This window comes from Hakea prostrata, chromosome 3 (genome assembly GCF_041222555.1).
Source record: "Hakea prostrata isolate BN-2017 chromosome 3, UWA_Hpros_2, whole genome shotgun sequence".
Classification (NCBI taxonomy): Eukaryota; Viridiplantae; Streptophyta; class Magnoliopsida; order Proteales; family Proteaceae; genus Hakea; species Hakea prostrata.
In genome coordinates, this window is record NC_142602.1 from 66,075,643 (window position 1) to 66,102,976 (window position 27,334).

At 39.4% G+C, this 27,334-nt stretch overlaps 1 protein-coding gene across 1 annotated transcript in view; it reads left to right on the forward strand.

Annotated features, from left to right (window-relative positions):
• Positions 1-313: 313 nt before the first annotated feature.
• LOC149022797 (protein BLISTER-like) overlaps positions 314-27,334 on the forward strand; it is a 57,864-nt gene continuing 30,843 nt past the window's right edge. The window contains exons 1-5 of the mRNA XM_089150723.1: positions 314-793; positions 14,152-14,836; positions 14,987-15,612; positions 16,147-16,266; positions 25,504-25,569. Of these exons, the coding sequence (XP_089006849.1) occupies positions 719-793; positions 14,152-14,836; positions 14,987-15,612; positions 16,147-16,266; positions 25,504-25,569 (1,572 nt within the window). The 5' untranslated portion in view covers positions 314-718. The remainder of the gene's footprint in view (positions 794-14,151; positions 14,837-14,986; positions 15,613-16,146; positions 16,267-25,503; positions 25,570-27,334) is intronic.

Below are 27,334 nucleotides of genomic sequence, written 5' to 3' on the forward strand. Positions count from 1 at the left end.
GGGGGGTCCGCCCCCCCTTTTCCGGGTCTAGTTGGGAGGGATAGACTTGGAAATATGTTAGATGAGAATAAATTTAAAAAATACCTCAAATGCTCTTTTTGAAAAAAAATTAGGCATTCATTTTAATTTTAAACCACCGACTCGGATCAAATCCAGTCGAAGCTAAACGAATTGTCTGAAATCGGACCGGAGCTGATCCAATGAAACCTTTTGATCCGCCGCCGGACATGTGTATATTAACAGCCACTTGTCATATTCTTATTTGTGGAGATGATGAAGTGGCCATGGCTTTGTAGAACAGGAAGAGCAAATGTAACATGAATCCGGAAACGGTGCATTTAACAAAATTACACCCCGAGACGGAGACGGAAAACGATTAACCGAAACTGAGGGAAGAGAATAAAAGACAAAATTTGGGAGATCTGAATTAAATATTATCAGATCTCCTCCCATGGAGATCGGATTTTCATTTACTGTCAATGGAGATTTGAAATTTCGACTTTCTGTTTGACGGATTTATCAGTTGATGCTTTGTAGAATTAGCTGCAAGATTCATTGCTTGTGCTAGTGATATTTGAATTTAAAATTCTTTCGAGGTTGATTGATTAGGGTTTTTTTTTTTGGGTGGGTTGTGATTGTTTCTGACATTTGCGGAGGAAGGAATCAGTTATGGTGAAGAATCTAATCGAGAACTCAGACGATATTTGAATATTCTGGGATGACTTCAGCGCAGGTGCTGCCCAATTCAGGAGCTTCTTCGCGTAAAGAGCATCTTGAAGCTGGGAAACGCCGGGTATGATATCATTTTATTTCACTTTGCTTGACAAGCTTCTGAGGCGACCAATTTTAACCAACTGGATTTTTATTGCATTCAGTTGGAGAAGTATATATATTCTGTACCTGATCTCTGTGTCATTGCATTGTTTGGATTTTGTTTTGGTTGTGTTCTCGTGATCTCTTTTTAACACTAGAAGAAAGAAGTCTTTTTGCGACATTTTGGAATTAAAATAGCAGAAGGAAACGTTCATAGTATACAACAACTGTTGCCACAATTCTTTGTGATGCCAAAATAGACAATGCTTCTATACTTGTCTTATAGAGTATATCGAATTAGAGCATGAACGATGGGAGCTAATGCCACCTAAGTTATGCAAGACTGGATAGTTATGCTCTGTGTTGCCATTGTTTTTTCTCCTTCCGGGTTATATATCTGAGGTTGCATTTACACATAGTTAAGTTATTTCGCTTTACATTTGACTGTCAACAATTGTGCTGATCTATACGACCTTATGTTCTACTTCAAAAACCATGACAATCCTTTGAATCAACTGAATTACTTAACGTTTGAAAATGACTTGATGAGAGGACATTATCTCTAAGCCAATGAACTTAAATTGCCCATTTCAGTTATAAGGTTTTGTTGCTCAGTCAAACAGGCCATTCAATGGTGATTATCGACCTTAGATTTTCTTTTCTTTATTAAATTCATACTTCCAGGTTTTGGATCCAAGTGGCCTTAGATTTTCTTTTCTGTAGTGAACTCACAGTTCCAGGTTTGAATTCAAGCATATAAACTGCAATATTTTGTGAAACTGCTAAATTTGGTCAACTTAGAAGGTCACAGTTGTTGGTTTTCAGTTGGGGTTCAAGGCTCAAATGGTCAAACTAGGTCCTGAAACTTCCAGGAAACCCTATATTAGGTTGGTAGTTTACGTTGTATGTTGTGTTCTATACATTCTTCTAATTTGGGTTATTTCACACAAAATTTAGTGTTAAGAGCACAGATAATTCAATTAAATGTAAAAACATTTAAAACATAACATCAAGAATTGATGGACTTAAATCACAGGTTGCATGGGAGTAATTTTAAATCACAAGCAGGCAGGATTGCAGATTTGTTAGATTCAAAACCAGCAAACAGAACAAACTGGGTTGATATTTTGAACTCAAAGACCTTATTGTTTGTTTATCATTTTTAACAGGTTAACCATCTTATCTGTTGTTTGAGTAATAAGTCAGTTTCATATATTTTTCAGTTAATGTACTCAAATGTAATATTCGTCAAAATTTATTTGAAGAGGACTTTTGTTGGGGCAATAGTGATGGGGTTTCCTGCAGACTTATCAGGTGACGCCTTGGCATCCTGGCCCTTCTATGGGTCAACGCACCCTGGTGTTGCCTTTTGCCTAGGTGACGGCGTGATGCCTAGTCGGCTGTGCTTGGTGGTGCCTCGATTTTCATCTCTTTACCACCTTCCGTCGCCTTGTCACATTGACAATGATGGTTTCCTGTCACATAAGCACTAGGGATCTGAATGGCATTAAACTAGATGACAAAGAAAGGAATCACAGTCAGCAAATAGATAGTTAATTTTAACTGGAACCAAACAAGTATGTTAGGTGTGGAGAACAAACGTAGGAACCTGATTCAGTTTTGGCAGTCAGTTTCAAAGATATCAGGTAGCCAGAAAAATTGCAAATTGCCAAATAAAGTTGGCATAGGCAGTATAGAATAACTATCACAACAGCAAATAATAGATCTAGAAGGTAGAAAATTAGAAGTGAAAGTCAAGTTAGGAGATGAAGACAGACGGAAAGTAGTTTTGGGACCGGAATTCCTAAAAAATAGAAATTGCAATCCAGATTAGTGACTCGAGCAATGAAGTCTCAGTTGTTGGTACAACAGGACACAGACTAATAGTGGCAGATAACTGAGAATCAGAACTGAAATAGAGAAAGTACAGGAACTTTGGCAGTTTGATCGATGGAGATGTTTAACTTGAGGCAAACCTGAAAGAAAACATGATCAGAAACTGAGGAATAAACATAATATCTTTGGATTTGATGGAAAGTGAAGGCAGAAGTAATGGACAAATAGATCTCAGAGCCAGAGGAGCATGAAACTTATCAGCCTCAGGATGGTAGAAGATGAAAGTGATCTCAGTTAAATGAAGAAGAAGTAATGAAGAAAGAGAAAAAAGTTGATAAACTTGGAATCACTATCAAAGACCTTGATTGGAATCACCACCAGTCAACCTGTTGAATCATTACTATTTGTCTAGAACTGAATTATTCCAGTACCAAGTCCCGAATCACCACAGAGCAAAACAAAGGCTGAAGCCAAATCTTATTAACTTGAGATGTAAAAAAGGGACCAGCCCTGGTCCCTGGCCACTGTACATATGTCTATGACCTTGCGTTGGACAGGCCTAGATTCTTAAATAGAAACTACAGAATAAAACTACTCCGCAACTAGAAGATCTACATCTCACCTATGGTTTAGTGCAAGCTAGCACTAGGAATTGCAGAGGTATCAACTGCATGAGAAGCAAAGAGGAGCATCAATTCACTCTTCTGTTAATTGAAGCAAGATACACAAGATGATTGCTTGTCCATCCCCTCGTCTATGCGATCCTCTAGAAATTAGCGTTCGTTTTAACTATCAGCTCCTACGTACATTTACTGTCAACTTGTATGACGATGATCCACTAGAATACTTCCTTCAAATTCTATTAATGGACGGACATACTTGATCTCTCATGAGAGGCAAAACCTTGGCCTGTTGCTTCCTCCTGCTTTTACATGAAATGCACCCTAGAGATGCATATCTACCTTGCTTCTTGTGGCATTGTTTTGTAGAATGCTGGACCCTGCAAACTTAGGAGGAGGGGGTAAACTGTGGAGGATTCAAATAAGGGGAGAGGGTCTCTTGGGGCACAGTGGTGAAAGGCCAGATGGGGTAAAGGAATACTTTCAGGGGAAGGTGAAGGAGGTCGCACATCACACATTCACTTAGAGAAAACTCAAATTTCTAATTCTGTCTCCCTATGTTTGGTTTACAAGCATTTCTTTTGAAGAAGAAAACAACGTATCTCCTAGTTGGAGTATGAAACTGGAAATAATGACTTATAATTCTAATTTGAACTCTAACTCCTATAGTCCTATTTGGCAACCCAAAACAAAGTAAAGAATGAATAGTAACTACTAGATAAATAAACTAATTCCAACCCTTTTTGGACCAAAAACTATTTCAGAATTCTTTCTCAACATGTAGCTTAGGTTATCATGGTCATGTGAGGATTAGGTATTGGGATGCAGCTTAAATAAATAAAGGAAATAAGCTACTTGGTAGTTGGAACAAGTAATGTATCCTGATTTGGGTTGGTTATGTTAGGTGGTTGTGGTTCCCAAGACTTTGAACTGCTTGAGAGTTATTGGGATGCAGCTTAAATAATAAAGGAAAGAAGCTACTTGGCAGTTGGTACAAGTAATGTATCCTGACTTGGGTTGGTTATGTTAGGTGGTTGTGGTTCCTAAGACTTTGAATTGCTTGAGAAGACATGGGAACCCAGAATTAAGGGGTTGGGCCATTGCTTTATCTTAGGACTAGGTTAGGTGGTTATCTACTTATCTCTACTCGGGAAGTCATTGTTGATTAAGAGAACTTTTAGGAGTGACCTAGACTTCAGGGGCATGTTGAGGGAATCTAGGAGTCTTAGGTAAAAGGGGTTAGCAAGGGAATTAAGGGCTATAACATGGATCAAACCTAGCACCTAAGGGGATGCGAGTGTGGGTGAAATCTAACTAATTCTGGTGGTTGATTTGTGAGTTTGGACAGGTGCAACTTGGATTGATGGGAGGGTGTGTTGCCTTCAAAGTCTTAAAAAAGAGAAAATAATAAAATAATCCAAAATAAAAAGGAAAGGGGGTAGGAGAAAGGTCCCAGACCTTGGGAAGGTTGGGGATGTAGTTTCCTGCCTCGGTCCCAGACCTGCTTGGTAAATTGATGAACACTACCCACAGTATTCTGGAGGGTGGAAAGGTCCCAGAGCTTGAGGAAGGTTCCTGCCTGGGTCCCAGACCTGCTTGATGTCCAAAGTTGAGCACTGCCCAGCAGTCTGTTGGGGAAGAAGATCCCTGACCTGCAGATTCGATTTCACAAACGTCTTTTCCTAAGACTCTGCTTTCTTTGTTCATCCATGATGGGGGGCACATTTAGAGGGCTGTAACAACCTTATAGACTCCTAATTAAGATAACCTAATTCTAATAAAACAAAGCACTATCTTGCATTGAAAGTGCAATCCTTATTACAAGATAATTAAACTCAATAGCTAAACAGGACATAAACTGACTTTTGTGCCCCAACTTAGATTGACTCAACATGGTGCACTAATTAACCAATTGTACTAAATGGATCCATGTTCCAATTAAGACAAACAAAGGGCTGAAAATAAACTAAAGTAACTTATTTCATACTTGACTAGGTACCGCCATTATAGGCTTATGAAGTGGCCATTTAGTTTTAGATCTGAGGGATCAAAGGTTTATGACTTAGGTTTCCCCACCATGGCCTTACTTTTGTGGAAAAGAGTCCATTTTTTTTGGATGAATAAACTATCATTACCAAAACTCTGAAGGTTAAAGAAGGAATATACAAAAGGGGGGGGGGGGGAGCAGCCCTTAAATAAGAGGCTGGAGAGAAGAGGAAAGACCCTAGCTAACAAAAATAAGCCTGTTCCTTGGGGGTTCAGCCACCCGGGGGGGGGGAGTGAGTGCAGCCTAGTAGACATCAAAGTAGATGGTATTTCAAACTGCACATGTAGATCTGGAGTTGAAAGTCCGTCTCCTGAGGTTGTGCTCCCACCAAACATGATGAGCAACAGCTCCAAAGACCAACTTACTAGCAGCACCACAAATATAGGAGCTGGGAAAGGCTTGTAGGACCAGGACCCACAACTAGTCTGAGCAACCCATAAAATCAGGAGAAGGGCCACATGGAGGACAAAATCTATCTCCAAAGGGAGTTGGAGAATGTGCAGGAAAAGAAAAGGTGGTCCATGTCTTTAGTACCATTCCAACAAAAGGTGTAGTTTGAGCTGACAAGGATGTGATGGTGGATAAGAAAAGCATGGGTGAGGAGATATAGGGTAAGCAATCTCCAAAAGGTAAATAAGTATTGGGGATGTGGCCCTTGAGCCAAACCAAAGCAGTAGGCTGGCTTGGGCTGTGGGTGAGGTTTCGAGCCAGAGAGGAAGAGGAGGAGCTAGAGGGAAAAGGGAGCCAAAATGGTTCTATCATGGGGGTGGCCTTTTTTTTTTTTTTTTGGGGGGGGGGGGTTGGAGGATCAGATTTGTGTGAGACTTGGGGAAAGGGAGAAGATTGGATGCAATTAGAGATGAAAGTGGAGAGGCGAGTGGATTGGGGGATGTGGGAGTCATGGACAAAGTGAGCGCCAAAGTGGTTGTAGGGTTTCCTAAAGGACGCCAAGGCCAAGCCAAAAGGAGATTGAGGAGCCATTCGAGATGAGAGAAGAGAAGGCTGGAAGAGCGAGGGGTTTGAGTTGGAGAAGTTTCTTCCAAACTCAAGAAGGGTTGGAGCCTTGGAGGGAAGGGAAGTCATCTAGATGGAGTCTGATCTTAGGAGGTGGGAATGGACCCTATTCACCCAGATAGAGTCATCTTGGAGGCAATTTTCCATATAAGCTTCAATAGGTTGGTGGTATTGAAGTCCCTGATGCAACAGATCCTTGAGCGCCCTGCAAATTTAGGTTGGTGGATTGTTGACTAGTTGATTGGGTGGAGAAAATGGGAGGACTCTTACCTTTCTAGAAAAAAGAGATGAAGAGCTCCTCAATGGCTTTGGTGGTGGCTTTAGAAATGGAGAATATGCCACTCTAGTAGAGGTAGGAGGATTGGAGGACTGATTTAATAAGCACCATCCTACCGGCAAAGGTTTATCCTTCTCTAGTTGGAGCTTCATGCAGATGTTGTCAAGCATGGGGGTGCAATGAGGGTTGGTGAGCCTCCGGGGAAGGCCCAAGTAACCACCGGAAGGGAGCCAAGAGAGATCCGGTGAGTTGGAGAAGAGAGGCTTTAATAGAGTCCAAAAAACTGGCCAAGAAGTGATTGGATTTCTCCAAATTAACACAAAGGTCGGAGAGAGGTTCAAAGAGTAGGGGGGAGGACATAATGGCTGAGATGGAGGAGGGGGAGGCTTTGGAGAAAAGCATAAGATCATCAACAATGCATGGTGGGTCAAATTGAGGTTTCCATTTAGAGATGGGTGAGATGAGGAGCTGATATGTGTTAGACTAGAGGATTTTGCAGAGGGTTTCCAAGGAGAGGGAAGAGAGGAATGGAGAGAGAGGGCAGCTCTAATGGATGCCAACATGGAAGGGGAAGAAACTGGTTGTGGAGCCATTGGTGATAATAGAGCAGTAGGGGGTGGAGATCCAGACCTCAATCCAATGGTCAAAGCTATGGGGGAATCCTATAAGGGTAAGAACATTGGTGATGATATTCCAACAAAGAGAGTCAAAAGCCTTGTGGATGTCAATTTTTAGGAGGACATCAGGGGAGTGTGAGGCTTGATCGAACCCTCAAATAATCTCTACACAAAGGAGTATATTGTCGGAAATGCTCCTACTCAAGATGAAAGCCGATTGATTTTGGCTAACCAAGGAGGGGATTACTTACTTGAGACAATTGCCTAGGATTGTAGCGATGAACTTATAAAGGAGGTTGCAGAAGGAGATGGGCTTCAAGTTTGATTAGAAGGAAACTCCAGGTGCTTGGGAATGGAAAGATCCATTTTGGTGATGGATGTGCATCATCTAGCCCTCAAGCTCCTTCTATTAAAGATGGTTGAAAGATTAGAGTTCCAAAGAATATGCTACATAAAATATTTTGCGTAGTCTAGCCTCCCTTAAACCTCTTCTACGTTTTTGGAATATGGAGTTCTAAAAACAAGACAACCAAGCCTTGATACCAAGTTGAAAGTTAGAGTTGGATCTGTTCACGAATGGGAGGAAGGTTTTTGATGTAACTAGATCTAGCAAGCATAGGGTCCCTCAGAATTGGGCCCAAAATAGCCCCCAGGCCATGTGGGAACTTGGGCTGCTTGAATTGCCTGAGGGGTATTTTGGTCATTTTCACACCCCTCTTTGGGGTCTCGTGGGTCTAGTTAGTTTCTTGAGGTGTTAGGAGTTAGAATCTATTTTTAGTTTCTAAATTGATTATGCCATGGTCTAAGAAGTCAAGCTATTCAAGAGTCTTAGTCTATGTGAGGGTCTCAATTGGAATCAATTTAAAGTAAGTTTCCTTCTGGATTATTTTTATTTTATTTGTTAATTTTTGTGGTTCTTAAGAGACCCCCCTTTCTTAGTTGTTGGTTAGTTATTGAGTTATTATTTAGTTCATAGTTTTTAAGGGATTCCAAATCCAAATTGGATTCCCAATTTGAGTCCAAGTTTGTTAGTTAAGTTGTTTGAGTCCAAGTGTCTTTCCTCCTTTATAATTATCTATAAAAGAGAGTCACCCCCTCATGTAAAGATTAGACTGGATTAATAAAAACTGAAGAGAATTGAAGGAATTGGAGTCGTGGGTTCCAAGGAAGATCCCCACAGCTGAGTGTGAGTTATTTTCTCCAATTGTCATCTTTTTTTTTCATGCTCTCTTTTGGGACAGCCTAGCAACCTCGTCTTCAGCAGCCTAAGAGTGTCCCAGTCTACTTCCATCAAGTAAGTACCACCCCAGCCCCTCTTCTAACCCTTGAGCCAACCTTTTCCCAGCCCTCCCCCTCTTCCCTCCATCTTCTTTTCCCTTTCTTGGTCTTGCGGCAGTTGAGAAATTCGGAAAAGAAAGAAAGGAAAAAAATAAAGGAAGAACAACAAAGAAGAAAAGAAAGAAAAGAAAAGAAAAGAAAAGGAAAGAAAAGAAAAGAAAAGGAAAGAAAAGAAAAGAAAAGAAAAGAAAGAAAGAAAAAGAAGAAAGAAAGATCAAGAAAGCAAGAAGGAAGCCCAAGATCCAATCAAGATTCAAGGGCAGTCACTTACCATCACACCTAGACCCCTACAGCCCCAGCCGCAAGGCTCTAGAGTTCCCTCTCTTTGCCGCAAATCTCCCTACCCATTCCCTAAATTGCTGAAACCCTAATCTATCCCACCCCTCTGATCGGTCCTTTTATTTTCCAATCCCATCTCTCCTAGGGTGTGCCTGGATATCCCAAAACCATATCTTCTCCAATCCACCTTCCCACTTTGGAATTTGTTAAAACCCTAACCTTCCTTAATTCTTTCCATACGTAAGATGCAATTGCCAAATAGATCCAACCCACCTAGGGATCTTTGTTATTGTAAATCATCCCCATTTTCTTCACCAAAACGATTTAGGGTATAATTAAGAGTTAAAACCACAGCTCCCCTATCCTATACCATCTCATTGAGTGCCTTAACTTCCCCATTCGTCCCATAGCTACCTTGTCCCACTTTCCTTTCCCTTGGGTTACTAAAATTTGAAATAAACGTCCTAGGGATTGTTTATTTGTTAGCTGGTTCAGTTTGACAGGATCTAGAAGGCTGGCCCAAAACGTGGCTAAGGAAAGAAGAAGACAAAGAAGAAGTGATCTAACTAGGGCTGTGTCACGACCCCAGTTTTCACATGCTTGGTGGCGCCCACATTATGGACATTTAATTAGGGCACGTGACAGTTCCTTCCTTTATCAATCTGTTTATAACCACTAAAACAAAATGCTAAACTAAACATTCTCAAGAACAAACAAACAACCTGTTTGACAGTTTGACTCATAAACATATGTACACAGTCTAAAGTCCTGTCATGTTTACATTTGACCTCTCAACAATGTCTAGTCAAGAACATACATTTGCAAACGAATATATATATATATATATATATATATATATATATATATATGTTCAGTTAAACCAACATCAGTTGCAACAAAAGGAAAAGGTTTCCATCTTCAACTTTAAAATGCACTATCAAGTGGCAACACCCTTGCCTTTATCATGAATCTGAGTACCTGTCAACATTTACAATAATGAGCTTTGCGGCCCAGTAAGCAATATAGACAACCATGTAATTAAGTCAGGCAGTTCATCATTCATCAATAATCACATCAAAATCATATAACATCATACATTCCAATTTTTCCTTTCGTTTCCTTTTCCTTTATCCCTTTCCTTTTCCTTTTTCCTTTTCTTTTCTTTTTCCTTTTTCCTTTTCCTTTATTTTCATTTCTGTTATCTGACATTATAGTCTTAAGCCTAGGCAAATCCAAAGGATGCACATTTCTCTTCACCACCGAATTGGCTTCTGTCTCTTCACCACCGAAGTGGTTTCGTCCCTTCACCACCGAAGTGGCTTTGTCCCTTCACCACCGAAGTGGCTTCGTCCCTTCACCACCGAAATGGCTTCGTCCCTTCACCACCGAAATGGCTTCGTCTCTCCACCACCGAAGTGGCTTCTGTCCCTTACCACCGAAGTGGCTTCTATCTCTTCACCACCGAAGTGGCTTCTAGGCACCAGGCCTTGTACACCTCGTGATTTGCCATTGGCACAGACTCATTCTTTTCACTTTTCAGTCTTGCTTCATGCCCTCCCATTTGGGTACATTAAACACCAGGACTTACAGAAGCCATTACATTTTCATTTCTTTTTCTTTTACACTTTTCATATTCAATTCAGCATTGTGTTACCATGCTCTGTCTATCTCAATGTATCTTTTCATTTCAATCATCATTCAGTCTCATCTGAACACAGTTCATGCAATTCAATCATTTAAATATGAGAGCATGATAATTCTACATTTATCAAGCATGAACATCATTTCAAATTCATGATTAACAGTTCAAGAATACTATCAGCATTCTAATTCAAACAGTTCAATCAAGTCATTAAGCTGTCATTCGATCTCATGCATTTTTGTTCAATACACAAAGACATATATCATGCACTTTCCATAATTTGCATCAACGAATAAATAAAATAGATTTCATATCATCATGTGAATATTACATGTCTACTAAAGGGAATCACCCACTTAACATATATAGGTTGGTCAATATCACTTACCTGTCCCTGTTCCATGTGTGTGTGTTTTGACCCTGGTTCCGTTAAAATCCGCTCTCGTTCTTGTACCTTGAGTAATTACTGGCTATTTTGAATATGCGGGAACCAACGGGAAATTTTCCCCTTTTTCTTTTCTCTCTCCTTTCTCTCTCCTCTTTCCTTTCTCTCTCCTCCCCACGGTCTTTCTCTCTCTGCTCTCTTGTCTTCCTTTTCTCTCTTCTACCCCCCACTCTTTCTCTCTCCTCTAGGCCTTTAATGGCTTCTCTCCACTTTCTTTATTTTTCTCTCACCTATCTTCTCACTCTCTGTTCTGTACCTTAGCAATATTTCTCTTTTGCTTTCTTTTCTCTCACCTATCTTCTCTCTCTCTGTTTAATGCTATTCTGCATGTTCTCTTTCTTTACTAATGGTCTGCACCTGCATGCACTCCACTATTCCTTTTTCTCTTTCTTTTCTCTCTCCTCTCTACCTCACCTCTTACTTCCTCTAACAACTTCTTCTCCCTTTCTTACATCTTCAATTCTTCTCTCAACTGTCTTCTCTCAACTGTCTTCTCTCTCTCTAATTTTGTCATCACCACTCCATTTCCATGCACAGGTAACCTTCAACCTTTAAGATTCTCTCTATTCTCTCTCTTTCCTTTCTCTTACCACTCTTCTCTCTCTATTTGCACGTTCTGTCTCTTCTCTCTCTTATGCTCATCACTTCTTCTCCCTGTGTATTTATTCTCCAGTTACACGCAGAAAGAAAAACTCTCAAATTAACTCTCTCCTTGACTCTCCACTTTGCCTCTCTCCTCTTAAATTTTCTGCAATGTTTGCTTCACTCCACTTTTCTCTCTCCTTCCTTAGTTCTTACACGCACAACCTCCACTTCACCTCACTTTCTCTTTTCTATCTTACCTTAAAACCCAACCTATGATATTATGACTTAACACCTCATGCATCTATGCATGTCCCTTTTGTGAGAATAGTACCACGTAAGTACGAGGTGGGGGTAAAGATATCACCTCCTCCCATCCTCTCTCTCCTTAATCGGTTAATGATTAAATATTATATATATATATATATTTAATTAAATGATCAATGGGCTTCGTTATGGGCTTGTGGGCCCGCTGTAATACCTTACGCAAGCCCACACTGAGGTGCTAATATTAGTACCTCCGGATTCAGAAAATCATGCTGATCATTTCTTCGTTTGCAGTTCGGTCTAATTCTACCACTGTGGGACCCACAAGCGATGTCTGACCTCGACCAAATGTCAATTGGATCTAGCATCATTTAAGCTATTCTTTAATTACACTCAAATCATTTGATTAAATCAATCATCGGATCCTTTAATAATCTTAAAGACTGACACATTCACACACAGTAATAAAATAACAATATAAAAATATGCGGGGCATCATAGGCTGGGTCTCCTAAAATTGGGCATATAAACCAGACTCCAAAAAAAAAGGCACTTACTGGCCGAATATTCCAGGGGTATTTTGGTCATTTTATAAGCCCCTTTTTGGGGCTGATTTTAGGTCTTGATAGAATTCCCTCGATCCAAGGGTCAGGGATCTACCTTTAGTTTTCTGTTTGAGTCAGTAGTTTAAGAGTTACAGTCCTTTTAAGTTAGCGTTGAGTTGTTAGGATAGGTTTTTGTAATTAGGAACCTTATCTTAATAGTAGTTCTATTTTAAAAGTATTTGGATCCAATTTGATAGAGATTCATTAGTTGAGTTTAGGATGGTTTCTAGAGTATATAAATAGCCTAGTCTTTCATGTAAATTTTCAGCTTGAGATTATGAATGAAAATTGATTGAAGAATTGCCTATCAGAGTTGTGGGAGCCCTAGGGTGACCTGCGGCTGGCTTTGCTATTATTTTCTGCACTTTCGAGTTCCTCCCCCTCTTCCCAAGCAGTCAAATGATTGTTGCAGCAGGCTATTCAATTTCAAAGTAAGTTCTGCCCCTTCCCCTCTAGATCCTTGCAAGTCTAGCCCCTCCTCAGACCATCATGAGCTTCTACTTCCTCCTCCTTCACTGCGGCATCAAGTGCTAACCCCTTTAGGACTTGTTGATTCTCAGCCCCAAAACCCTCCGTTCCACCCTCATTAGAGTCACATGAACCCCTAGTTGTTGGTCCTAACCTCAGTTTCCCTTTAAACAGCCCTATTTTCTGAGTTTTGAAATTTCTGCACTTCATCTTCTCTAAGAGAAACCTGCAGAATTTGAGAAATCCAGAAAATTCCCCAGACACTTGAACCTACTCTGCTTCTCTGAATCAGGTTCTGAGTTGCAGAATAGTACACCATTAGTGCTAAGCTGCAGAACAGAAGGCATTCCCCAAAACCCTAGACCCATCCCAAACCCTAGCCAAATCCCAGTTGACCTAGGATTTGAATTTCTGATTCTGAATTTTGAATTCTAATAAGATTCAGATCTGATTTACCATATCCAGCAGCTTTATAGACCTTAAAACCCTTAGCCAATGCATCTAGAAACCCTAATTGTTTGCTGGTTCCTATGTAGAAGGTCCTGAAGATCTAACCAAAAACCATGGGTTACATCAAGAAGAAGATCTGAAGAAGAAGAATTGATTGTGAGAGAGGTTTCTTTTAAATATTTTTTCGTGACAGTAACCTTGATTACGTTAAGCAACCTTCAGAGGTAAAGTTAACAAGGAAAAATTGCAACTTTTTGTGTCTTATGAGTTACGACAAGACTGTCTAAATTGTCTTTAATATGACATAGAACTCAACAAGATGTTGGTGGCAATCAGCATTCTATGTGATTTTGTATGGATTATGGTTAACTCTGAGTAGAGTCGAATAATGGAAGCAGTTCCATGTGCCCAAGTAACCCAACCCTATGTTGTTGGATAAGGCTTGGTTGACTTGAGTGGCATGTTTGTGCATTCTATTAGTGTTGAACGCACCTTTGAATACAGAAAGATCATTTTTGGTTGAAAATTTGTCAGTGAAACAGCTTGCCTGATGTTTATTCCATGGAACCGCCTACTGTCTTTCTGATTGCCTGTGTGGCTGAAACTTAAAAAGGTTCATCAACAAATAAATGGTTCATATATAGCAAAAATATACTATCTAAAGCATGGCCTTCTTACTGTTGGTACAGTATTGATTTTTGTGTCTGTCTATGTAATTTCTAACTAATAAAAAATTACACGCATAAGAAAGAGAGAAGTTGTGCTGAAATATACAGAGATTACTGTTCCTCATGCCTTATTCTGTGAAGCTTTAATGCGAATTTGAGAAGTTTTTCTGTTAAATTTTGCAGCTGGAGGAGTTCCGTAAGAAAAGGGCAGAAGGGCGTTCTAGAAAGCCTGCACCTACTGGACAGCAGCAATGTAGTGATCTTGGTGAACATGATAAGCAGCAACAAGAAAGTGCACATGTAAGACTTAGTGATTCAGATGCTGCAGTCACATCTGAAAGAGAGAGTGTTTCTGCATCTGAAGTGTCTGGGTTTGTTACAGCAGGTGATTCCAAAGATGACCTGGGTACTTCTAATGGGACCCATGGTGAGCCTTCTTTTTCAGACAATAATTATGACGTATTTTCTTCTCATAGAGTTCAGGAGCCCGGAAAAGATCAGGGTTCCAAGCAATATGATGGTTCAGGTCTTCCTGGATCAATGACTGGTTATTATGGCCAGCTCAATGAAGAAAAGAGCGAGCTTGGTTTTTATTCTGGATATCAACGTGGACTAATGCATGAGTTATCTATGGAGCCATCTGTTGCTCCTCATCCAGGGCATAGTATCCTAGATATCAATAATAATAGTCACCAACCTAATGATTATTCCAGAGGTGAAGCTCAGTCAAAGGAGAATGAGTCATTTTCAATGGAATATCGAGTAACAAATTTTAGTACGACACAATCTGGGAATGTAGCTAGTGTTCCCATGGAAAATGATATGTTTGGCAAATCAGGCAGTGGCAATAAATCCACGTTGTATGAAGGTAAAACTGTCTTGTGGAGTTTTGATTAACCATTTGTTGTATATTTGAAATTTGTTCATCCTTCATACTTGTTGTGTCTTATTTTTTGGCTCTTTTGATGACTTTGTAAAAAAAATTAACACTTCTTTTTGACTGTGGGTTGTTTTTTAGATTCTATTCACTCAAGGACCAACTCAATAGAGTCTGCTCCTGAAGTTAAGCAATCCATCGCTGCTAGTGTGGATTTTAATAATTCTTTGAATTTAAACATGAGGGAGTCAATGCATGACATCTTTACTAGTCATCGTAAAGGTGTGGACAATGCACCATGGCAGAAATCAGTGTCTCTATCTGCTGTTTATGGTGTAGATTCTGGAAGTTTGTCAGATAATGTTTCACTACATTCAGCCTTAGCAGAAACTGGAAGTCGGCGATCGCGTCCATCTTTCCTTGACTCTCTTAATGTGCCTCGAGTCTCTTCTGAGTCTCCCTTCCTAAACACGGGATCCGAAAAAGCTGAGCCATTTGTATCTAAAAGTTCAAAAGTTCACAGTGTTGATGGCCTACCATCATTTAATCTTCAGCCACAACATTTTGTATCTGAAACTTTGGGGCCTACTGCTAAGTCAGGAACTCAGAATCTCCTTGGTGGATATGAAGTACCTTTAGGGAGTAATCCAGTTAATGATCATAACGAGGGGAAAGCACTGAGGCAGAATGTGAAGGAAAATAACATTGAGAATAAGCCTGAGTTTCCTTTTTTGAAACATGATGAAGACTTTTCAGCTTTAGAACAGGTTCAAATCTTTCCTTTCCCTCCTTAACATTATGTTATGTTATGGTCCTTGTTCTGTTTATGGAATTATTGAATGCAATGCCTGTTATGTACTTATGTCTGCCTTCTTAATACTCTCATAAAGACTTCTGTGTCTTATAATGCTTTCTTAATCAACACTTGTGCCACATTAATGATTTTATGCTTCTGAATAACAAATTTATCTTGTTCTATTATGTATGTGAAAAATCTACAGATTTCTTGTCATATCAATCCTGCTTTCTTTGTGCCTTGTTTTCTTATGCGTTTCAAACTTTAGCAGCTTCTGTGCATATCGGTTCTGCTTTTTCTGTACATGGCAGTTATGGTTTTAACAGTGTCCCCCCCGCTCTTTCTTTAAAGATACCAGAACTACTTCTTATCTCTGTTGAATCTAACTTAATGCATTGGTCAAGAGACTCATAACAAGAATCTATCATTGCCTAGTGTTTTCTTGTTCACAGATTTGAGGGTAGTGGATATTTTTTCCATTTACACCAGTTCTGTTTTCTTGCAGCATATTGAAGATTTGACACAAGAAAAGTTCTCTTTGCAGCGAGCCCTGGATGGTTCACAAGCTTTAGCAGAGTCATTAGCTGTTGAAAATTCATCTCTGACTGAAAGTTATAACCAGCAGGTGGGATGTACTAAAAGTTAATTAATAAGTAAACACCATGTATAATATTATTGATAAATAATAATATCATCAATAGAAAACGGATAATTGAAAGCAGTAGCACAAAGTAAGTACCATCCTAGAATTGATCAGCCACACTATTCTATTATCAAGTGTCATCCTCCAAAAGTTGCTTTTTGATAAGTTTCCAAGAATGTATTCTTATTTTTTCTGTCTTCCAATTTATATCTATGTTTTACTTGAGCATCACTGTGGTATATCTGAAACTGTATTCGAATTATAATGAATCGTCTCTTCAGATAGCTGTCATAGACCTGTATTAGTTTCATCCTTGTTACTTGTAGAGAATGTCATATATTTTAAGCTTTAATGTTGTGATTTTATCTCCTTTAACTACTCCTGAGCTCAATTGAAAGTTTCTGCATTTTCTCTAGTGTAGCAACCTAGCTGTCATCGTCTCATAGTTGCATTGTGCCTCTACGTTTATGAGAGCCTGATCTTCGGGACCAGTTTTTACTGAAGCACTTTTCTGTCAGTTAACTTTTAGGCCTGTGACAGCATCACAAATTCATAAAGTTGACTGAAGGTGGAGGCATAACTATTCCATTTAAAAAAAAAAAAAAAATCTAAGTTGCATCCTTTCTTATGGAACAATGGAATTATATTGGCACAGACGAGCATTTTGGGCAGAAAAGAGCCAATCGAGAATCAGAGCTAGGCATGCTAATTCTTGGTGAGATTAGGTGCTATTATTTGATTTTGATTAGGATTCCCAATCCTTTCTCCATTTGTTTTTGTTTTCCTAGTTTCCTGTTCTGATTAGGCTTGTAATGTGTTCCTATAAATAAAGCTACAAGGCTAGAGGCTTCACAAGCTTCTGTGAAGCTCCACAGCACATCGTGGGCTCTTCTTCTCTGTTTCTCTCTTCCTAATCCTGAGGGCTATTTACATGGTATCGTAGCTGGTTCAATAAGAGTGGTGTAGAAACTTTAGTTGCTATGCCCCCTTTCCAGATTTTGTCTCCTTTTACAGAAAGAAGTGCCGTCATACAGTTTGAAGGTCCCTTTACTCGACGGCTGAAGGTTGCAGCACCCATTACTGCTGTTTCAATGAAGGTTTAAGACTAGTTCATGATCTGAATTAAGGAACTAGGATTTTCTGCTTTGAAGACAGCTTCGGGTCTCCCTAAGAGGTATAGTTTTTCTTGTTGAATTAGGGTTGTTTGTTCAGTGGATTTAATCCTTTCTCGTTTAGAAAATCTTTCTGGGGGTCTCTTTTGTGTTTTCGTGAGGGGACAGAACCTGTACTCTTTCTTTGTTATTGGGGCAAGTCTATAATTGCCTATCTTTTGGTTCTGGTTTGAAGTTCTACTCTTTCGGCAATTCTGTTTTGGGAAGCTAATTTTTGTATTAGTTACGTTTTTGGAAAATAATCTGTTCCTGTTCAAGTAGTTCAGGGAAAGTACTTGTTTACAGTTCACGTCGTGGGAAAAATATCCACTCGGTTGTTTAGTTCTGGGATAGCTGTGTGTTTATAGTTCTGTTCTGCTGCTGTCCAAGTATCTGTTTAAAGGGTTGTTCAGGTCTGGGATAATTGTCTGTTTCTTTACAGTTCTATTTCCTGTCCTTTTTGTTGCTGTCCAAGTTCTATTATCTACTTGCTGCCAATTCTTGTTTATTTTCTAACTTTTAGGGAACCAAAGCTGTATAAATTGTTGACTTGAAGAATTCTTAGACACTATTCAATGGGAGAATCCTCATGTACAGTACCTAAGACTACCATGACTGAATCCTCATCTACAGAACCTAAGACTACTATACTGAGGTGGTATCCTTATCTTCATAGCGTCTGATTGAAACAAAGTTAGAAGGAACTCCCAACTTTCATCAATGGAAGATTACAGTTAAAGTTGTTCTCAGTTCTCACTGGACATATACAACAACTTCACCTGACTCAATCAGCCTGCAAAGGTGATGAAAATTGGGAACTTCTTGAAGCACTTTTTCTAGGGCAGATGTTGAATCCATGGTTGACCATATTGTAGATCTTGTAACGCACTAGAATGCAGTAAAAGATTTGTGAGAATATTTAAATATGGTGTGCTCTGGTTAAAATAACTTGTCCAGAATGTATGAGTTGTCACTGGAGTTCTATAGGGTTGATAGGAAAGGTAGACCTAACCCAGTATTTTTCTGATTTCGAAAAAGATGTTCAAAGAATTGAAATTCCATATTACACATCTCTTCTGATGTAAAATCAATGCAACACCAATGGGAAAATTTTGTGGTAATTGGCTTCTTGGAGGCCTTGGAAAGGAGTTTGACTCAGTTTGGTCACAGCTTCTTGGAGGAGATCGAGTTCCCACTTTGGCAGAGAGTCAGAGACCTTCTCGCAGGTTTCTCTGAGTAGCGAAGGAGAACTAGATGTGAAGCAAATTCTAGGATTTAGTTGTTTGAATATTGCCTAGAATCAGGCTTTCCTCTTCCCTGAGAATCAGCTGTCTTCTAGGGATGTTAACATCTTCAGTATAGGGGTTTCGTAACAATGGATAGGAGTTATGGTTAGTTTGAGGCTAGAATAGGTTTGGCCTGGCTTATAGGTCTAGGGTTTTAGGTTTCCAGCTTTATTCCTTGGTGTAAGTGAGATTTCAGAACTGAATTTGAAGTTGAGGTTGATATTCAAAAGGTTCTTGGGCGAATGTGAAGATTCCAGGGTTTGGCTAAGTTAGGAATAGTGCTGCTGTTATTATTTTTGTAATTTCAGATTTACTCCTAAAGGTATAAGGTTTCAAATTTGGTCTCTTAGTTGCATTGGGACTCTAGAAGTTTTGGCTAGGGTTAGGTTTAGAAGAGAGGTAGAGAAGTTATGGGTGAAAGCAATCCTAAAAGGGTTTAGAGTTTGGCTAAGGGGTTAGGGAGTTACAGGTGTTTTAGTAAAATTAGGGTTTAGGGTTTCTAGGGTTTGAAGACGAATTTCAGGAAATTTTCAAACCTAGTGGAGGAAGGGTTAATAATGAAACTAAAAGTAGGAATGAGGTTTAGGAGAAGGTATGATCCTATAGGGGAAGGGAGGGGTCGAGTGGGGTAGGGGATCTAGGGTTTTAGAGGGGTGGGAGGCTGCTGCTACAGTTGGGAAGAAGGGGAAATGGGGGAGAGTTTCATGGGACTTAGGGAGGAGGGAAGGGGGTAGGGAAGGGGCTGGTTTGTACTCACTTGAATGAGAGGACTTAAAGCTGCTGTATTGCTTGAGTCTAGTTGTTGCCGCAGGCTTGAAGGAGGGAGAATTGGAGAAGAAATTGCAGAATTTTATTACACACACAACCATGGGATTTCTCTTAGGAACCCACGACTGCACTCTTCCTTCAATCTCAGATTTTATTGAATAACTCAAGTCTGCTTTGTTTCAACGTAGAGAGGCTATAGCCTAGATGAAGGAAAAAATGATAGGACTCAACTTCAAAAAAGAAACAAAGTAGGACTCTTAATTTGCAAGCCAATTTTAGTTAAGATTCTTACTACTTCAACTTACACAAGGAGCCTTTATAACTTACTCCAGAGAGTTCCAATTTTGAATTCTAAGAGCAGTTGTTGGCTTCTTGCAGGGACTAAAACACCCTAATGGATTTCTTCACAAACTAGAAATCCCACTCTAATCAGGACTAATAACTTTACAAATATGGACTCAAATTCAAAAGTAAAAGTAGATTTAGGGTCCCACAAAATTATTGGACTCAACTAGGTCCTAAGTGGACTGAACTAAAAAGTAGCAAAATTACCAGAATACCCCTATGCTTGGACAAAATTACCAAGGTTGTTGGTTGCACCATAGGGTATTGGTAACTCCCTTGAGCCCTCATCGGGTGGTCTTGGATATGGTTTACATCTATAAATTAGTATTTTCACAGTTAAACCTGGTCATGGTTCTTTAGAAGGACAAGGAACACGAAGGAGTTGTGGAAGTATCGCTGGTAAAAATATTGGTTCACAAGCCCCTTCTGTTGGAAGCTACATGGGAAACCTTCACAATCACAGAATGCTAATAATGCTTCAGTAGGGCTAGTTCATGCCCCCCAAACAGTTCAAGATGGACATTAAAGATGTCAGAGGTAGAGTTTACATAGTTCTTAACTCAATCGTAGCTACACTTGGCTATTTTCATTTAAACTGGTAAAGCCACCATATGCCTTTTATCCACATCTTGCCCTTGGATAATTGATGCAGGAGCATTTGACCATATGTTTAGTAGTTTAGGTATCTTTTCTTGATTTCATCCATCATCGCCCATGGACCCAAAACTTGAAACTTAGGCCAGATGATGGAGAAATTCTTGATGACCTGAGAAGTATCAAAGATTAGTTGACAAATTAAATTATTTGACAGTAATGAGGCCTGAGATTTACTTTCCTGTCAGTGTTATAAGTCAGCTCATATCTGCTCCTAGGACAGCTCAACGGGACGCTGTTATGAGGATTTTGAGGAATCTTGAAAGTTCTCTTGGACTTGGGTTGCTATGTATAGATCATGGCTCTAGGCAGTATAGGCCTCCTTGGCAAGGACAGCCGTTCAAAATCCAACCGGTTCTGAGCAGTGGTTCCTGAGTTATATTCTTAATGTAAAGTAAGATTAAGGATGATTTAGCCCCATTTAACCTACAAAACAGAAAACAGAAGATTTCTTTCTCTTCAGTAGTTATTAAATTAGTCAATAAAAGTATGATCTCTTACCCAAACAAAAGTGAAAAAAATAGAGGTATGATCAGCCCTAGTTTGATTGAAGCTTGTGTGGTGATGAAACAACTGCTGCAAGTTCTACTGGATCCCAACAATTGATTTGAAAGTTTTAGTTTGTGGCACAAATTAACTTGCTTTTGATCCTCGAACTTGGATTGAATGGATCCCCAAGTGAGGGGATTCCATGCTGTGAATTTGTTACCAGTGTGGTAGTTGGATCCTTTATTATGGTGGTGGGATGAAAAAAGAAAGTTTGTGTAAAGGAGGGATCGAAGCAATCCTAGCCCAGCATTTTGTTGATGAAGCAATCTCAGTTCAAAGGTCTTCTTTCAATCAACAGTAGCAGATAGCAAGTGTAGTAATAGCAGACTTAGAAAAAGTGAAGAAGAGAAGGATAGATGGATTGAAGTCCTCTTAGCAAGGCTCTTTCGGCCCATGGGTTTATTTGTTGAGAGCAACGCCCCTTAACCCCTAGGTGTTTAGCTCTCTCAGCAAGGCCTTGACCCTTCTTTGCGCTCACGATGGACTAGAATATCTTCATATTCAAAGCTAAAATATATATCAATTCAATAATCTGTTAGCTGAGGGCTAACTGCTGAGACAGCATATTACATATTTATAGGGTGCTAATACTTGCTCTCCAAGTTGCATTGAAAATAGAAACGACAGCAACACCAACACAAGCTTTATCCCAACTAAATGGGGTCCGCTATATGGATCCTTGCCTTCCAATCAGATCTATTCGAGGCCATACTGAAAACAAGGCCTAAGCCATGCATTTCTTTCTTTTCATATGACTTCTCCCAAGGTTATCTTAGGTCTGCCCCTGGTCTTTTTAGTTTCTTCAATTTGGATTTTATCACTCATCCTTACGGGAGCATCTAAAGGTCTCTGTTGAATATGGCCGTGCCACTCAATGACATTCTCATGGTTGTCAAGACAGCAAGCGACCAAAGCGATTGGGGCTCTGCCTAGGCAATTAGGTGACAAAGCGGCGCCTAGGCAGCTATAAGGCGACCAAAGTTGTTGGGTCAAAAATTTTCAATACAACTACTTTTCAACATGATTAATTTTTCTAATAAGCTAAACACATTCAATAATCACATTCATCCAAAAAAAAAAAGCATTCAAGAATAAAAGAATAATTTTTGACTCGGAATCGAAATTGATGTATCCCTTTTTTCCACTTCTTTTACTCAACATGATAAATTAATTGATTTCATTATTCCAATTTACAAGTCAGGCTCTCTCACCATCACTGTTCCCCTATGCTGGATTATATCCGTAAAAGTCTCCAACTTTGGAAAAGCCAGCTTCCCTCCTTCACCGGTAGGGTGGAGCTCATTCGGTCTGTGCTCCAATCCTCCTACCTTTACTGGTGTGGCATATTCCTGATTCCCAAGTCCATCTCGTTATCTCTCTTTTGTGCCTTTCTTAGGAAGGGCTAGGGATCCACGCGATTCCTTCGCCCCATTAGTTGGTCCAACATTTGTCGGCCTAAATCTGAGGGGGGCCTAGGAATTCGTTGAATCCAAGAAGTCAATTCCATTGCTTTACTCAAAACTCATTTGAAAAATGTCACTAAACGTGACTCCATCTGGGTCAATTGGGTCCACTCTTACCTTCTCAAATCTGACTCTTTCTGGACTGTCCCTATCCCTCTTAATCCTTCTTGGATCTGGAGGAAGCTTCTTCTCCTCAGACCCAGTGCTCTCCCTGCCATTACCACCCATATCTCTTCCAGTTCCTCTACTTCCTTTTGGCTAGATCTGTGGCATCCGATGGGCATCCTCCTAACTCTTTCCCCCTCCCACTCTACACTGTCTATGAAACCCGCATTCCCAAATCTACCCATCTCTCGGCTTTTGTCTTTGATGGTTCCTAGGTCCCTTTCCCCCATCATAGTCTCACACAAGTCTGGAACTCTCTCCCCCCATCGTTTCCCACTCCCATAATAGTTATTTGGCTCCCCTCCACTACCAAATCCTTCACTACATCTTTTGGTTGGAACCTATTTCGCTTCCCCTCCCCTTCCCTCTCTTGGCCCCCCTTGGTTTGGTTCAAAGGTCATATCTTCTGTCACTCCCTTACCCTTTGGAGTGCCCCAAACTTAGCCCTTCCCACTCAGACCTTCCTTATCACCCGCACATCCCTGTGAACCCCAACTGCATCCTTTGCTGGAATGGTACTGAGGACATTGAGCATTTGTTATTTTCTTGCCCTTTCTCTAGTTTTCTTTGGAGAAAAGCCCTTAACTACATTTGGCCCCTCTTCCATCGCTCATTTGGGTTTGTTCGTGACTGGTGTTGGATATTGAGTAACTTTTCAGGTACCTCTATTTGTGACCAGATTGGTAGGCTTGTCTTTGGTGCCACATTCCACCATCTGTGGTGGGAGTGTAATCTCAAGCATTGGACTTCCAAATCCCGCTCTATTGATTCTATTTGGAATGCTATTTACTTTGTTGTATCCTCTAGGATTATTGCTATTCTCCATCCCTTGGTTGTTGATTTCTCAAGGAATAGGCTCATTGTTGTTTCCTGGGGGCTCAACTCCCAATTCCATCCTCCTTTTTGATCTTCCTCATTTGGATCTTTCTTGTAGTTCGGTTTTCGTTCCTTTTATATAATTATTTATTCATCCATATATATATATTTTTTTTCAAGTCATGTCCATTTAATGTTTTATTGATTTTTGATGTTGAGTATGGCTCATGCTTCACATTTTGTTGCCGACATGGGGGTCCCGCTCCCGGGTGAGTTGGGGAGGCTGCCCCGGCGGGGGTGTGGGGGGCATGTCAATTTTGGGCCTCGGAGTTCCTTTGCAGTTTGGGCCTCGATTCCGAAATGACTAACTACTAAATTTATATACGGCTTTGTAAAATAAATTTTGATTTAAAAAATAAAATTAAGAAAAAATATTATGTACAAAATGTCAAAAGAGCGGTTGTTTTAGCATTTTAGGCGGCAATAAGGCGCACAAGGCGACAAAGGAGTAATGCCTAGGCGAAGAAGGAGTAGAAAAACAACATGTTAATTAAGCAGTTCAAAACAAAGTGGTTGAAAAACCGCCTTGCTGCCTAGGCTGATGCTTTGACAACCCTGGACATTCTTGTAGCTTATCATTTAGTGGAGCTACTCATAAACTACCTCTAATATGATCATTCCTTAGTTTATCCTTCCTAGTTTTGCCACTCATCCATCTCAGTGTCCTCGTTTCCACTACATTGAGTTTGTCTAGATGAAGCTTTTTAACAGCTCAACACTCTACACCATACATTAGATGGTCATATGATGGTCCTAAAAAGTAGAAATTAACTTTTGGAAACTAATGGCCCTATAATTCAGCTACATTACTTCTACTTGGCTCTTCTAAAAGGCCTGCTAGACTGGTTTGACCTGGCCCTGTTGGTCCGACTGAGGCCAGCTCTATTCTGCCCAAGTTCTGCATCCAATCTTCACAAATTGCCACAGCAAGACTGAATCGTAGGAACAACCACCACCTTCAATCAATGGTAACAGGAATATCGGCCTTTGGAACCAAGGGTGGCTTCTAATATTAGGTTTGAGTTCCTAATGAATTGTTGGCTTGTTGGAGATACAAACAGTGGCAAAAACAAAGAATATCATGCTGGTTAGGGAAAAAGATGGGGAAAGAAGAGAAGATTGAAAAGAATGGAGGTAGGGGAAGGGGATGGGCTTGGTTTTCACGCACTGCTATCTCAGTTGTTGAACATGTAATACTCCATAAGTGGTGGCAACATGGTCCGTAATCTTTATTTTTTAAGAAACTATAATGGGCGCCTATTAGTAGCTTAGGCAAACTTAGAAAGAAATTAGAAACTAGGTTCTATAGATAACAGTGAACATGCAAGGAAGTAAAATGAGAGACTAATAAATGTAGCAACTACTGGAGGCTGGAATCATAAAAGTAGAAACTACACACTAAACTTGCAAAGCCCCCATGCATAAAGACTCTTAAGTAATCTGATCTTGGGAGCCAGGAATCTTAAGGAATATTTCCACTTATTTTCAATGAGGCTGTGACCCTGTTTCCGTGAACAGTTTTTTGGCGACTTTTTTGCCCTTCTTGAAGACCTGTTGGGCTTGCTTGACCTGGTCAACTTATGGTCCATCTGGAGCTGGTTGGGTGGACTTTGGTACTTCTTCTGCCCAGGATCTACATTAGACTGTTTATTAGCTTCTTGGATCCTATTCACTGCAAGGAAGTATTTGGGCCCATGGAAGAAACCAGTCATAGAGTTCTTATAGGCACACCAATGACATCGACTCCAATGTATCACCAGGTGCAGCCGACTCATGACAGAATCTGGTCTAATTTTTCTAATCATATTGTCTTGCAGGACTGTTGTTTTAGACATGATTTGCAACATAAATTTGTGTTTTTTTTTGTTCTGTGTGATTTGAATACTGATTTGTTCTTTTCGTTTTACTGTTCTGCAATTTCACTAAAAATCTCTTTTTCTTTTCATTTATTTTTTGAACCAGGGAGCAGTTGTTAGCCAACTAAAATCTGACATGGAAAGGTTACAGGAGGAAATCAAGGCCAAACTGGTTAGTATTATACATTTGCCAGCTAAGCAGTAGAAAATTGTGCTTGTTGCACTTAATATTTCATTATGTTTAAGATCTCGCTTTCATCTTGTTAGAAAACAAGCTTTAAATAATCAAATCAGTAGTTGAACTTGAATAGAGAAAAGAAGAAGAATAAGAGAAGAGAGATGAAGAACCAGTAGAAGAGGCCTATGATTCTTGCTTGAAGAGTCTAGAATCATAGAGCCCTTTTATTTATAGCTTCTAATGAATCTAATACAACTTGAGAGACAAGTAATTATCCTCTAGAAAAAAGGAAACAAAAAATTACAGCTTTAGTAACTTCCTAGCTCCTAAAATAGAAAGTTATGAAAATAGAAACTACCACCTAAATAGAAATTATGCTTTTTAGAAACTATCAAAACTTATGTAGAAAGCCTCCTACATTAGAAATAGAAACTATGCAGTTTTTACTTTTCACGTGAACAGTAACATGAACAGTAAAATAGTCCAGACTTGCATATACTTCAACACATCTAATGCAATTTATTTCTCTGTGCTTGTCTCCCTTCCTTTCTTTGGTTGCAAGGGGAAGTAAATGGAAGTGATGTGACTTTTTTTTTAAACAGGAAAACAAGCTTTTCTAATCATGACCCCATGTGAATGCATAAGTTACATAGGTCGTATACCATATTTAGTAATAATATATTTTATACGTAGTTTTTATTTACTTAATAAAATCAAAGGGAAATAGATGCAAATTAAAGTGAAATTTGATGACCAAATATGGAATGATTTGGAGTTAGTCGTGTAACTACATAAAGTAATAAATAAAAATGATTATGGAAGTTTCTATTTCAAGTATGAAAATTTCCCTTCCTTCCCTTAAATTCCCCTTGCAACCAAACGAAGCCTTTGTTATTGCAGATTATGATGTGTTTTTGGGTCAAGTACAATCTGTATTATCTGCAGGATGAAAGAATTGTCACCCTTTTTACTTGTCTAATTTGTTTGTAAATAGTAATAGTCTGTTTAAGTTTAAAGATTGTGTTGTAGAATATTAGGAACTATGTAAAATCAGCTCTTGGAAAATGGTCTGTTCCTATTAACTTGCATGAGTGATAACTTGTTAATTTATGCTGTGGTGAAATTAAGCAATCGTAAATGGGAATTGATAAATTTGACCCCCCAAAAAAAGGTAAGTGATAAAGGTTGTAAAATTTTGTAGTAGTGTTACCACTTAGTACTTTAGTAGTTTGTACACTTGTTGCAACCCCCCACTCTAAAAAAAAAGGTTTCTCCTATGGTACTCTTTTGTGTCCTATTATATTATTTTTTCAAAGTGTTTTATTTTTAGCATTTTCTTTTGAATAATTGTATATTACATAAGAGTGGAAAGGCCTGAGGATGCGGGGGTGGTCGGGGTTTAAGACCTCAAGGGGGATATTGCCTCTTCTGAAGTTTATTTTCATTTTGCTGATATGGTGTACCATACTACTACAGTACCACATTGGGGGTTTGGGCTAGTTTCTTGTTACTTTGCTACCCACACTCCCAAGATGTTACCCCACGGGTGTATGATGCAATTATACATTCTATTGATTAACTCATATGATGCATACTACTTATATATCAATTATTTCCACAACCTATATATTTTGTTCTTCACTTTATCTGACTCATAATTTCAGATTCAGATGCTTGGAATTTTACTATAACACTAGCATCTCATAGTCTTTGCCACTTTCTATTGTCATTACTTCTATAATTGTTAATTATTTTACAT